Source organism: Bacillus rossius, chromosome 3 (assembly GCF_032445375.1).
Source record: "Bacillus rossius redtenbacheri isolate Brsri chromosome 3, Brsri_v3, whole genome shotgun sequence".
NCBI classification, from domain to species: Eukaryota; Metazoa; Arthropoda; class Insecta; order Phasmatodea; family Bacillidae; genus Bacillus; species Bacillus rossius.
Window position 1 is genome coordinate 117,452,316 of NC_086332.1, and position 15,442 is coordinate 117,467,757.

Consider the following 15,442-nt stretch of genomic DNA (forward strand, 5'->3'; position numbering starts at 1 on the left):
TAGAATTCTGCATCATATTATTTTTATTTTTCGTAGAGTGCAAAAGTTTGAGTTTGCTTGCATTCAATAAATACGGTATTGGCATAATGGAGTGGAGGAACACGGGGTTGCCACTTGAACAAACATCGGCGCACAAATGAGAAGAAACTTTGTGCAAACTATACCCGAGATTGATTTTGAGCATCAAAACCATACACAAACACGGCTTATGTAAAAATAAGGTAATTATGCTGAAACACAAGACTTGGCTTATAGGATACTTTAACCTTGCGTGAGTATTAGTGATCTGCAAATAGCAGAATCCCGCTGATGCGACCCCTCACGGTTTCCGGAAAAACTGATTTATAAACGGAATGGTTGCAATAGAGAATTCGGGCCAATTTTTAACCCCCCCTCCTTCCCCCCCCCAAAAAAAATATCTTAATACATAAAAAATCGCCTTTGTTCGCATAGATTTCATATTTAAATAGTCTATGGTGTAACGGTTTGTTACATACAAAATAAAAAGATGTTGCGCCAATTTTTTAGTGTTTGTTTTATTTTTTCAAGATAGAATGCACAGACGAATCCAATCACTTTCACAGTTTTACTCACTCGTTCAACACATACATCTGCCAGTCGAAAAATGCTCACATAACGTCCTTCATTAATATTTTACTGTAAGTACACGAAAATAGTGCGACCTCGAAACGGGCCGCACCCAGCGAAAATGCACTTCGCCACGAGCCAAAATGCCGACGAAGGTGATCGCAATTTCTAATTTGGTACTGTCCGAATGAAATATAAAAAAATTAAGTTAACTTAATACTCGGCTTGGCTCTGACCACCAACGTTAAATTATCTCTTCACAAATTCTACATAATTTGGCGAGAAGCCACCGAAAGCGACCTACTGGTGCAGCGACCGACGGACGACAGGTGAACTCTTGCCACTGTCTCCTCCACGCAGGGAGGAGAAGGCACATGACCTCACCGACCAATCACACGCACGCTTCATTCACACTTACAGATACAAGCCAATAGGAACACAGAACGCATATTGAAAACAGTTTTCTCTCCATAGAACTAGGGACTTTACATTCTTCTCCTCTTTCCCACACCGTGAGACAGCAGTTATCACACATTTCCCACGACCAGTGGGGAATCCCAGCTTTTGTCTCTCTCTTACTGGGGAATCACTGTTCCTTTCTCACTTGCACTTACAGGCCTCTTATGCCTCTCTCTTTCTACACATCACCCCAGCCCAGACACAGTCCCGTGATCTATAATTATATTGCAACACGTTAATTAAAATTAAGAACAGCAATCATAATACAAATTACTTGACAAAATTCAACTTATTGAGAAAAACCTGAAAAAGTAGGCCTAAACAGGCAAAATTCTAGTACAGCGACTTATTTGTGAATAATTACATAAAAAATAGTAGATAGAAAACGTCTCTTAAAATACAAGGTACATTCTTAAAACACTCAGCAAGTGAAATATCAACCCTTAAATACATAAAAACGGTAAAATATCATTAGAAAGACTTTTTAAGAAATATTTACATGCATGAAAATAGTTTAAAAGAAAAATATTTAATTAGGAGGGCAGGGGTCTTGCAACGTTACAATGGTGTAAAAAAGACAACTTTTTAAAATCATATTAAACTTTGGACTCGCATTCCCCGAACAATGGGTTCCGATAAATACTCGCGCTCAGTGAATTCGCGTCACGCGAGTTCGGCTATGCTAGCCGGCTGGTGGTTATTTTCGTTCAAAACGTGGCGAAGGAACTTGTGGATCAGGTAGAAAACATTCGGCTATAAATGAAAGATATAAGAACAATGCTATCCTGAAATGCTGTGACATGTTTTTGGAGTAGATAATCACAGCGACAGACCGACAGGATGCGCTCCCGCCCTTGCTGTCAGCGATGTTTATTTTGACAGCTCAAGCAATTATCTTTTCCACATCCCTTCACAGCGTAAAAAAAACAAAGAAGAATAAAACACGTTGGAATGCAGATGGAAAAGTAACCATGCAGTAAAATCAATATATTTACGGCCATGCTAAATTTTTCTATTCAATAAAATTCGAGGTATAAGTGATTTTTCAGCAGAAACTGCTGTGTGACTAATAAACAAATTATATCATAATAACTTAAGCTTATAAAGTATTTATTAACGGCGAAGGACAGTTGTATAAGCCCATAAAAATATTTATTTTACCGAGAATGGACTATACAACCTGGCTTTTGTCGCACGCGGTGTGGGAGGGGAGGAGGATGCTGACAGTTTCTCACACAGAATGTGGAAATAAGGGAGGGAATGTATTGAACTGTTAGGTGGAAAAGAGGGGGGGTGGTTTACATGGTTTGTGGCTCTGGGAGGGATGAGCCTTGAAGAATTAGAAGGGGGTGGAGAGGTAAGCATCACGTCACGTATGACGTCAAGCCGCCGCTACCGCCAGCCTGGCCGGACGAGTTTCTTACGGTCTCGCAGAAGCTACCACAGCGGCTTTTCATGCGGGCGGGTAAGATAACATGACAGCTGAGACGGCTTTTCGTGCGATAGTGGACGCGCCGAGCTTGGCTAGACACTGCCGCGTGGACAGTCTAGAGGGGTGGTATCTATTTTTAGCCGTCTTTTGTATGCCTGCCTGCTTACAGTATAGCTTTCGCCAAGATAAACGTGAACACATAGCGCCCAACAAAGTGTAACATACTTGTTTTTCAGCCGATTTTACTCAAATTTTCGACTTTCTCTGCTCAAATTTTTCACGGTTTCTCAAAAAACAGTTGTATAAACGGAATGGATGCATCGTAGGGGGTCGCATCGGCGAGATTCTACTGTAATGGTACTTTTCGGGGATATATTCGCAGTATAATATAGAAATGTTGTGGTTTTCGCAAATATACTTTTCGCGTTTTCATGCGAAATTCACGCGAATTTTCGCAAAATTCACGATTGCGAGAAATTCCAGGCCCTGCCTATGGCCAGTAGTGGTTGTGTACACAGTTGCAGCCCATGGATGTAGCTTGTCCGGCCCCCAGGTGTGCGAGAAGCGACAGAGCGGTGCGGGAGAGCCGGCGGACCCCGCGATGGAGCCCCTGGACGCACATCGTGCCTACGGCCGCAGGTTCCTGCTGGAGGTGCGGCAGCGAGTGTTCCGGCAGTGTCGCTTGGCACGGCAGCACCGCGAGCTGCGCGACTTGGTCACGGAGGATCACGTGCCGGACATCGGGTGTGCCTCGCGTTTCATCATTCATCACAGATCTGAGTTGCACATTTTCCCCCAATGTGTTTTTAAGACTAGAATGTGGTGTCACTTCAGATCATTACAATGAATTAATTTGCTAAAATTAATTAAATTGGGACTAAACAAAATTTATAGTACTGTGACATTTTAAAATTTGTTATAAAATGCAGGAAGGTCCAATGTATGAAAAAATTGCACAATCTCAATATCACATAAAGAAAGAAAATATTGAAATTAGAGATGAGGTTGTTAAAAAAATGAAAAAGTTATTCGTTTTGTTTATTTGTCTAAAAGCTTAAAAGAAATTGTTTTGTTTGTGTTTAAGTTTTAATCTAGATTTGAGCTCATAAGAAAACTAATGTGACCGTAATGTAACGGCTTACAGAACGCTGGGCCTGACGCTCATGAAGTGGCTGCGCCCGAAGCGGCCCTTGCGGCCGGAGAGGCAGGAGCGCAGGGCGGTGGCGGTCCAGAGCCTGGCCGGCGCGGAGGTGAAGATCATCGTGAGCGTGGTGCAGGCGTTCCAGGTGCCGGCGAGGAAGGACACGGACACCGTGGGCAGCGTCCTGGGACTCCGCGTCCAGCAGACGCCTGTGGTCCGGCCCTTCGTGGAGGTCACCTTCCAGGAGTCCACTGCCCGCACTGCGACGGCCGAGGGATGCAGCCCGACCTGGAACGAGGAGCTGCAGATCCCCGTCAGGTATCCTCCTGCGCTATACCATATTGTCTGCAGCCTTTTTTCAGTCTTAAATATAATTTAAAGCAGGTATTTCGTTTTTTTTTTCACGTATTTTATCCGTGTTCATGGATATTTGAAGGATAGAAGGACTCATTAATTATAAACAGCAATATTCATGGATATTTACAACGCTTCAGCGATATTTTTCAATTTGAATTATGTTCGTGTAAAATTTACATTCCACTAGTTACTTGCACTTGTCAAAACATAGAAGCATCAAACAGTAACAAACACTTCCATCATGTGTTGCGCATTGACACTTCCGAGCATTTAACCACAAACCAATAATATAAACTCTGGCTCATCGTTACATGAAGTACAACAATATCAATTGTTTCAGGAAAAAATTTTTTTTAGTATTTTGAGTTAAATGCTGAAAAGTGTCATGCCATCACTAACCATTTTAATTCTTTGCCATTTCAAATATTTAGACACCGTATTTGTTGAAAATACTGATGTGAATAAGTTCAGTAGTTTTGTGTCTATGCAAACTTGTGATGGAGAAAAAAACCAAAGGCTTCGCCGGACAGTTCATTGTATAAACAACGTTATCGTAAAGAATGGAAGCAAGAATTGAAATGGCTGAGCCATGGAAAAATGGAATTTTCCACCATTAGTTCGACTTGCAACTCAGAATAAACGTGACAATAGGCAGCTTGAAGGCTCTTTGGCAGCATGAAACATTGCAAGTTCATGAAAAAAACCGACGAGCTGCTGATCAGAGTTGTTCTTTGACAAGTTTTGTTACAAAACCAAACAAAATGATTGATGCGGAACTGTTATGGGCAAACTTTGTTTGTGAAAACAATTTACCTTGAAGCTCAGTGATAATTTCACGAAAATTGTCCCGCAAATGATTCCAGATAGCAAACTTGCAATAAACATTCACTATTCTCGCACTAAAACTAGCCAGATAGTTAATCAATCTTTGGGTACATCAGCTGCAGATTACATTTCCTCTGCTATGAAAACACAATTTTTCACACTGAATGGCTTCCTGCCTCTCGATAATGATGTGTTGAAGAACATTACAATTTTTGATCCCAGCAACAAGCCATCAGGAAGCTGGAAAAAATGGAGAAGCTTGCAAGTTTTCAAATGTCGAAGGCCGATGACATGGAAAAACTTGTAGCCACCTAGACCACAACAAACTAGAACAAAGCGGGAGGGGGTTTTTATATTAAAACCCGACGACAGTGGACAACTGGTGCTGTAACAAAATTATATAAGGCTTTACAAAAAAAAAATATAATTTATTCATAATAAAATGCAATTTATAATAATCATGCGCTCCTCGTGCGCTCCCGCGGGATGCAATATTAATTAATACAATAATTAATACAATCATTCATACAATTTAAAACAATGTGAGAGTAAAGCGGGCATGGTGGCAAAGCGTTAGAAGTAGCAAACAAGTAATATGGGTCGCTAGGCTGAAGGCAGAAGCGAGAAAGAATTTATAATGCGGCTTGACAGGTAGTACTCGGCGTGAGCAAAAGAAACTAAATTCAAACAATGACCTTAAGGCTAAGATCCTGAGTTTCTCGCTAGCGGGCAAAGACACGCGTAGTTATCTTTGTCCTCAACAGAGCGCACTAGCAGTACGGTTGAACGATGTAGCGACGCGCGGAAAAAGGAGGGGGGTGGGCAAGAGGACGCTGTTCTCAGAATTCTTATCGCCCAGCGGGGTGTCATGTTTACGACCGGTTAGGTCGAGGGGGATGGGGGAAGAGTGTACTCTTCCTCGGCGAGCATTAGATTTCCAATCCGTTTGCCTCTCTGTCCCTTTCCCATACACCCATCCAAGACTACTCGATCCTCAACAAAGCGCAAGAGAATAAATATGACTATTTTTGGTACATTTCAGTTAGAAACCCGTACGTAACCGAGTGCAACTCAAGGTAATTATAATAAATATTAATTTGGTGCACTACACATGTACGATATACAAATTGTATGTTTTACTGCGGTGATTATGTGGCCAAAACTATCAAGATTTGGTCTCTTTTCCAAGAACGCTTGTTCACAGCTAACCGCTACATTCAAATAAGTTGGCCAGTAATGTAGTTTTCCTGCCCCCGTAAAAAAAAAAAAATAATAATTTTTAACTGTGTACTAGAAAGGTTTTGCGCTCCTACAAATTTTATTTCTTTACACATTTTGTCACAGGTGTGTGCGTATGTGTATTACACACACAGTTGAACGTTGACCATCTAATAGCATGACGTTATGTTGCAAAGCGGTATTATTTGCTATATTTGATATCTCATTAGGACTGTATTTTTCTTTGCAACTATATATACAGGTGAACTTTTTATACTATCGGAGAATATTTTGTAGCTGAATATCTGTCTTCAAAATATTGCAGGTTATTGCATTAATTTTAGTGTTTTAAATGTATTATGTTTTTAAGCATGTATACATGAGGCTAGAGCTAGAAAAATGTTTGGTTTCCGTTTTTAGCTGACCTGCAGCTTATGGCTTTTGATTACACTTCCTTTTTTTATATGTGATGTTTAAAAACGATGTTATTTGTAAATGTCCTGGCATTCGTACTTCTTGTAAAAAAACATAATCATATTTTCGAAAAATAAGCTATCATTTAGTAATTTATTATTGCAATATAAATACGTGTGTATGCCAGTCGCGTCTGGCGAAATGATGAGCTCCTTCACGCTATCCCTACTGGTGACGTCAAGCATCACTGGTAGTTCGTCTTTTATGTATGAACTGGAAGTCAAAGAGGCTCGAAATAAACATCAGTTGTAACTAATAATAATAATTTAATTCTGAAAGGGCCACATACTCGAAGAATCGCCTTCTCTACGCAATCAAACGTGTTGGAAGTAAAATATCTAAGGAGTAGGCTACACGTCATAGGTTGTATAAGAATATTTCGGAGGGAGCTAACCAAAGGATATTTTATCAAGCATACAGATAAAGTGATATTTTAAGAGTAGTAATTCCCCCCCCCCCCCCAACACCACCCACAAACAGACGGATTTATTGACACATCCGTACATAAAAAAACACTGCTCCACAATCTGCACCTGAATCGTCTTAGTGGGGAAAAGGTGTACATAAATTACGATCACTGACTGAGGTTATACAGAAGGTAATCAACCAGAGTAAGTGATTAGGAGCAAGGAATACTAATCCAATAAATATGCCATTGATATAATTTTATGATAATTTTTACTCACGTTTTAGAATTTGATATTGCTGAATAGCAAATTTACATTTTAAAATATTGTAACAATGAAAAATTGCGAACCAATAAATATTTTTTGCTGAGTGTATAATTTGATTATGTCTTAAGACAAATAGAAACTAGATATTATGAGTACAAAATATTTGTAAGTAATAAAAATTTAGATAATAAAATACTTACATTCATACAAAATACAAATATTTTTTCTTGGATATACAAGTATAACTTCAATTCATTTTCGGCCAACGAACATAAAGTTATGCTTTGGGCCCTGATAATAAATAATACCTACATAATTACATTTTCACTTTTCACCAAAAGTACATGAGGTACAAAAGTCAACAAACCTTAAAACACAATAAAAATATACCCGGTATACATTATATTTTAATACAAACACCAATACAATACTAATTTTAACTGAACATTTTTTGGAGGTATCCATAATTTTATTAAAATTAATCAGAAAGTAATGCAGTTACATGTTTACAACCTTGCGTACTTCACTTGCCTTTGACGAATCCGGGTATGTTCAATGTTTAGCCAGCCGAAAAGGATGTTTGGATTTTATTTTTAAACACATGTGAAATTAGTCCTTTCTTTTAACACTTCATCGCTGTCACGTGAATTTAAGGCATCTTACATTATTATTGTACTTTTGTTTTGTAGTAACGATCGGTAGGCTAAATATATACATGTGTTTGTTGAAACTTCGTTTTAAACATCCATGAATTAATTTTGTCAATTTATTTATTGATACCAGTAAAATACAAAATAAATTATATTTATTTTACGACCTCTTAAATTATTTAAATGATATATAAAATATGACCAAATTTTTTTCAAATGAAGACGTATTTTCAACTGGAAGTACGCGAGAATTACACAGATTCATTTACTTGCGTATTGCATAGCATACTTCACGTCCATTTCTGACAGCCTTGCGAAGTCACTTCCAAAGTATCTACAAGTATATTCTTCAGGCGAATTCGGACACGGCATTATAATCTTCCATTATATCTAGAAGACGTGTTCTTACATTTGCTTGGAGTTTTCAATTATTTTTTTGAAATAATAAAGGCAATTTTAAAGTTTAACTCCATATCAGAAACACTTACGCAATATATTTGGTGGTTCTCTAAAAGTGTATTTTGTGTTTTATTCTATTTCGATAATGAAGTCAATCTGAATTTATTGCCTTTTTTTTCAGATTTGTTTATACATTAGATGTATTTAAATATAAAAATGTATGTAACAGGATGAATCTTATATGGTTTGAACAGTTATCTATAATGACTTAGTTGGTTTGTTCATTAAAAGCCTTTCTTTTTTACTGTTCAAGTTGGATTCCTTTATAACTCAAAATAAATTATCACGTAACTAAAAAAATGAATAAAAGAGCAAACTTCTGTTAGTATAAAGGTGTTAATTTTATGAACATAATGTAATACAAATTGTTCTCTAGATAAGTAGATTTAGAAGTAAGACTTCATATATCAGTCGTTACCGTGGTACGACTTCCGGAAAAGTTTTACACACACACACACACGCACGCACACACACACACACATATATATATATATATATATATATATATATATATATATATATTTACAGAAGGTACCGGAGCTTGCAGGTTGCGCAGTAAGTAATTGTATTGTTTGCGAGAGTTCTCTGTTGGCAGTAACACCTATGATTTATCATTTCACTTGTTCAAAAGTATTTACATGTATATATATGCGTGCGTGTGTGCGCGCACTTGGTACTTATGTTTCTTTGATAATTTATAGTTGCAAATAATGTAGCGGAAGTTAAATTGAAAAATATATAATTCTTTCTGGCCAATATTTATTTACAAACATAATTTTACATGACCCCAGAAGAAAAATAAAAAAAAAAAAGAATCGCCACTGCTTTGTAATTGTGTTTCTAACGAAGTTGTGTAACTAACGAAAATGTTTAACTGCTCAAGGTTAGTGGTACAATAAATGCTTGGGTAGTGAAAAATCTATTGTTAAAAACCAAAGGTAATTTTAAACGACTTTTAGTTAACCATTGTTCAACGACAGCATCGAGATATTGGCCCTTATTTTTGTATCGTTATATACATAACTAAATCATTACGGGAGGAAGTTGCCATAGGCGGCTGGTCCTTCAGTTACTATTTTTTTTTAAACATCTCTATAGAGTTGCAATAGTAACTATTAATATTTTGATCATAACTCATTTATGTAACATTACACCCAGAGGTATAGCCCATTCTACTAGAGCTAAAGTCGAGGTACAAATATAATTAAAGAAACACAATTAAATAAATATAACTAAAGAAATATAATTAAATAAATTTATAGAAAATCATTGTCATTTTGCAAATAATTTTTTTTACAATAATTGAAATATTCTAATAAAATCTTAAACATTATTTATTTGTCTTGAATGTAGGATTCTTGAATAGAAGTATAAATAATAATAATTTAATAATTTAAATTGATTTTGGAAGTTATATTATTATAAGAAACCATTTTGCTATTATTGTAATACACCGTGATTGCAGGATTCATTCATGTGCTAAGGTAAAGAGTCATATCAAAATACATAATGAAGTCACTAAGATAATATGTGAAATAATGTTGTAATAAAATGTAATGTGCGACGTTCACGTAGATGCCCGTAAACGAAACAGGTTAGATATTATAATCATATTTAGCACTTTAGTATTTCCAAAATAAGTTTTTTTTTTAAGACGCCCAACTATTATAATAAATCTCTATCTACTAAAACAATTCAGTAATTGTAGTTAGATGATTTTAAATAAAAAATATTCTATGGATAAATTTGTCACGACAAGTGAAGCATATTAATAATAATTTACATCGCTGAAAAGCTGACAAATATATCTATAGAAATTGTCGACAACGTGAGACGGTTTTCAATTCATTGATTACTATTGCTGATACTAGTGTTGTGTTTTGACCGTTTCGAAGCGATAATATTCCCGCCTGAACTCATGCGATATTAGAGCCATCTAGTGAGTAAACTCGGAACTAAACGGAGCTCTAGCGGCAAACTGTTGAACTCGTTCCTTTCATCAGCGGCAAGTGACAGTTAAATCACAGTATTTAATACTCAGATTATTTAAATTCTGTACGCTGTATTAAAAAAATTACTAGACAGAATTGTTCATTGTACTTCCTATAAGTTGTGTGCAAAGTAACAGCCGTGTACCGTTAAAAATATACCTAATATTTAGTTTTGAAAATTTCAAAATTAAAATTAAATAAGAAAGCATTTTTTGAAAAAAATTTTATCGTCATATTTACAAAATTCAAAGTTTTATTTACAATTCTGTCTAGTATGTATTTTTTATCTACTACGATATCCATGGGAGAAATAATTTTCTTGGAGGCTGCAAAACTAAGGATCTTAGCCTTAAGGGTCCAACATTGATAGCAATTGCGAAACATTACATTTCATGGCAAAATACAAAGGTGAAGGCGCGGCCACGATGCGCAGGCAAGAATAATACATCAAACTCGATTACAGATGCTAAGTTTCACAGCCGAGTACATACCAGAACGCAGCGCCACCCCCGCAGTGACAGCCTTCGAGTCAGATGACCGAGAGACTGCGACGAATAAGCTAGGAGCCGAGTATATATAGGCCCGGTAAACCAATCATCAGAGAGCGCTAGTGAGGCGGCAGGGAAGGGAGGAAGAGGGGTGGTAGGAAGAAGAAGTATGAGAGGAAGGGGAAAAGAGGAGAGGGGAAAGGGAAAGGAGGGGAAGGAATGCTGTACAGGGCCGAACTGCTTCAACCTTAATGATGAATTTATCTCATATTCACTATGAGAACCTGTACGAGCCTTACCAAACAAAGAAATAAATTATTACTTGCACAGTGTCCCTCAGCATAGGCAACATGATGTGGTGGTTTTCCCAGTGCTCTCAAAACTGGCGTGGAAAGGTTTTCAGTTTCCTCAAGATGATGAAAATATCTCAACCAATCATCGATGGAATCACCGATGCTGAATACACTGTTGCTTTGCAGATTGAGAAAATCTGCAGGTCTGACTTTCAAGCAAAAAAAAAACACAAAATCTGAAAAAGTAGCAATTTAATTACAGTAGAATCCCGCTGGAACGACCCCTCACGGTTCCCGAAAAAACGGTCGTACTTACGGAAGGGTCGTTCCAGAGAATTTGGCCAATTTTTGGCCAATTCCCCCCCCCCCCCCCCCCCCCCATCGCCACCCACCCAACCCCCCCGGCCGTTTCACGGAAAGAACCGTCCTTTATTTGGGCAGCTTTAAAATAACATTGTGCTAACGTTATGTAACGTGAGTAGTTTATTTTTTATCCATTAATTGCCCCCCCCCCCCTTTTCGGCGTCACCATATTCGTCCCGCCGCGCCGGATCCCTGCCAGACACATCTCTCGGCGCCAGGCGAGCTAACGGGTGGCGGACATAATAACCAACCGACGTGAGAAGGGAAGCGGATGTCAGAGTATTTTCCCTGGGTTTTAAAAGTGTGACAGCTGAGGTTGTTATAAATAAGGGTCGGGCCAAAAAGCTCGATCGTTCATAGAATCAAGCCAATAATTTTACCAAATCAAAATCCAAAAACAAATGCGTGTGTCGTCAACAATATACAAAATTCACAAAATCAAACCATTAACCAAATCTGCGTCCAAGAAACAAAGCGTAATAAGTCGTCAACAATAATAAAAACCAAGAAATATCCGAATCAACAAGCAAAAGAAGCGTATCCACCAGCGAGCAAGATCACACTAACAAGCCACAAGACAAAGACACGGGATCGAGACGGCAACAGAAATGCGCATGCGCACCACTTTTTACCGTTATCGCTAGGGTGGCCAGTCTGGACTCTGGAGGGGTGGTATCTATTTTTAGCCATGTGTGCGCCTGCCAACAGTACAGCGCTCGCCAAGAAAAACGTGACGCGCAGCGCCGTACATAGTGTGTAGCGCACTTGTTTTTCATCCGATTTTACTCATTTTTTTTTTAATTTTTTCACGGTTCCTCGAAAACTGGTCGTTCTTACGGAATGGTCGTTCCAGAGGGGGGTCGTTCGGGAGGGATTCTACTGTATGTAAAATACATTTTTTTTTAAACTTCTTAATATTTTCAGTTGTATGCAGGTATTTATATTTTGTAAATAAGGAAAAACACTAAACAGGCCTATATTGACATGAAGCTTTCAACTTACCGTATTGGTCCGAAAATAGTCCGAACTCGAAAATAGGCCGACCCCTTCTACCACTGCTCAGAGGCAACGTCAACAGTGTTCTAGTCTGACTGCTGAACGTAAAAACAGGGAAAGGTTTTATGTAAAGAAAAATAGAAGTTAATTTAGGTGGGATGAGGCGAGGCATGAGCTGGAGACGGCCATAGATATTTATGCCCCCAAGGTAATGTGTTGACACCATTTTTAGAAAGCCAATGCTTATAGTCTCCTGAATACAGTGCTACTGTGTTCACTCGCATAGTAAACACAGCGTGGCCTTGCGAACGGAAATGATACTGACTGCCGAGAATCCGGGAATTTTGAAGTAGTCAATCCAGGTAATGAGGAAACAGGAAGGATTGCAGTACGTTGGCCTTAACACTCTTGGCTATACACAAACCATCCTCCATCTTGTACAAATAATGTTTAGGTCAAAGTCCCACGTACTCCGTGTTAATGTTGCCAGCGGCTTCATCTTTCATCACTCCTGTTACACCCTTGTTGACTACGGAGAAGCACCTAGTGCATAATTGGAGGTATCAAAACTTGAAGCTAAATTGGGATGAATTGAATCATAAATTTCTCACACTCAATGTAGTACATCGAAGAATCAGTATCTGAGTATAAGAGATGCAGAGACTGTGAAGGGAATTTTTCTTGCATGTAATTATAATGAAAATTGTAGTACACTAATTTTAACAAATCCATAATGGCGATTCTCTTGTACAAAGGTTTATCAAAGGTTATCGATCTTTACTGCAACACGATGAGAACTAAATTTTCATTTATGATTTGCCGGGCCTTGAATTTCAGACAACCAATCAGCTCTGCTGCCCCATAAATCGACTCATACTGCAGAACAACGTGTATAGCCCTGTGGTTTCGGGAATTCTCAAGGCTTTTCCCGTAAATCGAATTGCACATTTAAATAACGGTTTCTTGAAGGGATTTGCTGACTGTGCACGTCACTCAGTATTAAAAACTACGTATTTTTTCATCCAGGCCGTCTGTTCAAAAATCAAAACCCGGTGAATGTGGCTGTTGACCGCCCCATAATGATCGTAGTGCAGCAGTGTTTTGGTATGAACAACTAATTTTTTCGTGGCACGAGAGTGAACAGTAATTTACTCAAATGCCTGATTACTCTGGAAATGACAAATATACTTCAACAAAATATGATGTATCACCATCTATGTCCATGGTGCTGAAATCCCAACTCCCAACTCACATGTTCATCTTTGGGAACCCATTGAAAACTACTTACAGGAATTTTGTTTAACATTTTGTGAGCATACAATGCATTTACATCGAAATAACAAATGTAAGAAGGCGGAAGGCTAAGGTCATGACTTAACATGTAATTATTGTTGGCTTTTGCATGACGACAACTTTATTTGTTATATCTCCACCTACGGCGGACTCTAAGAAGAGATGTATGTCCGTGTTTGTTATGAGCTCAAGTCGTGCACCGGTTTTACTGAGAAGCACGTCTCATGCGAGTGAGGGTGAAGTAATGTAATGAGCAGGATCCAATGAATATTACTGTTAACAAGGGGAACAAAATTACTCGAATACACCAGCCAGCAAACAAGTATCCACCTAGAAATAATTAAATGTACTCTTGCAATGTGGTTTGAGTGTAGTCCAGATCACTCATGTCCTTCCCACTCATTAAATTATGGAATGCTTTCTTTGGGGATAGCAAGGCGGCCTGGAAATGTTCCACGGATTGGAAAAACTCAAACTGTGCGTCGTCTGGAAACATTTTATGTGTGATACTCAACTGATCTGACGTAAGATTGCCAGCAAGAATTTTTAGTGATTAATTTTGAAAAAAATTAAGTGAATCAATTAATCTAAGTCTCACAGTGCGCACGCCTCCTTGCATATTATCTGTTACGTAAATGAATTTTGTAATACACTCACTTCAAACTCTCTAGATACGCCTAGGACCTTAACTTCCCCGGGGTTCTCAACGAGAAAGGAACCATCCGCTGTGCAATTCGTCACAATACTTAATGTCTTATCAAAAAGTGGGAATCGTAATTTTGCAAATTATGAAAAACCGCGATGAGTTGATTCTTTTACAACTTGAAAGCCAAGTTGCTCTTACTATGGACATAACCACGTATTTCACCAGTCATGTGATCGTGGTTGAGCAGCCTCTGCCCAGCCAATACATTCTTACAGATATGGCAATGTGTTTGTTTCGCTAGCTAGGCAGAATCGGCTGAAGTCGGCATCTTAACGGTAATGGTCTTTGAATAAATATTAAAAACCCACTTGGCCATAGAAACTAACTCTGCAAACATTTCAGCAATCAATTTTCACCCTCGAATTGCACATATTTTGACAGAGAGCTGTCGTACCTACAGACTAACAAAATTTTCCTTGCGTAAGGTACATGTTCGTGTACCCGTGTGGTACTAGAAGACTCCTCACCGGGCAAACAGGTGGAGAAAGGCTTAAGATAACACTCGTATCACAATACGCAATGAAACTGAGTCAATCCTGTTTTGCAGTTATGCTAAACTCTAAAAATATGTTTTCCTCTGTAGGTAAACAGGACCACACTGCCTTATGCTGGCTGCAGAGAACAGTTTGCGAAATTAATCCATCTTCACTTGAAATGTATTGACGACAGTGCTCGCAAATCCATTTATCATAACCCCAGAACATTTGCAAATGCAATAATCTGGACAGCCTCTTAATACATACAAAATGTAGGTGTTCTGTTGCACTACTCAAACGAATCGCCAAAATGTTCACATGTCTCTCACTTTTCTCAGAAGGTACGCGAAGAGGCCGGATCAAGGACTCAGATTTGCCAGTTAAACATTCATGAACAATATTCCCTTTATAATCCAAGCAAGCGTGACGTTCACTCCTTCGCCCTGCCTGATGTTGCCTGGTGCGGTGGTGCTATCTCTCGTCCCAGCTACACCACCTTCCAGGAAGTCTGCCCATAGCCAAGTTTTTATTCCTTCTCACATCCATTTGTTGTTGTTTG

General features: G+C 38.4%; 1 protein-coding gene across 4 annotated transcripts in view; it reads left to right on the top strand.

Moving 5' to 3' along the window:
- The window catches only part of LOC134531185 (coiled-coil and C2 domain-containing protein 2A), a 210,444-nt gene that overhangs the window by 139,586 nt on the left and 55,416 nt on the right, over positions 1-15,442 (top strand). For all 4 annotated transcript variants that reach the window (XM_063366819.1, XM_063366822.1, XM_063366821.1 and 1 more), the window contains exons 17-18: positions 3,033-3,223; positions 3,624-3,938. In XM_063366819.1, coding sequence (XP_063222889.1) covers positions 3,033-3,223; positions 3,624-3,938 — 506 coding nt within the window. The remainder of the gene's footprint in view (positions 1-3,032; positions 3,224-3,623; positions 3,939-15,442) is intronic.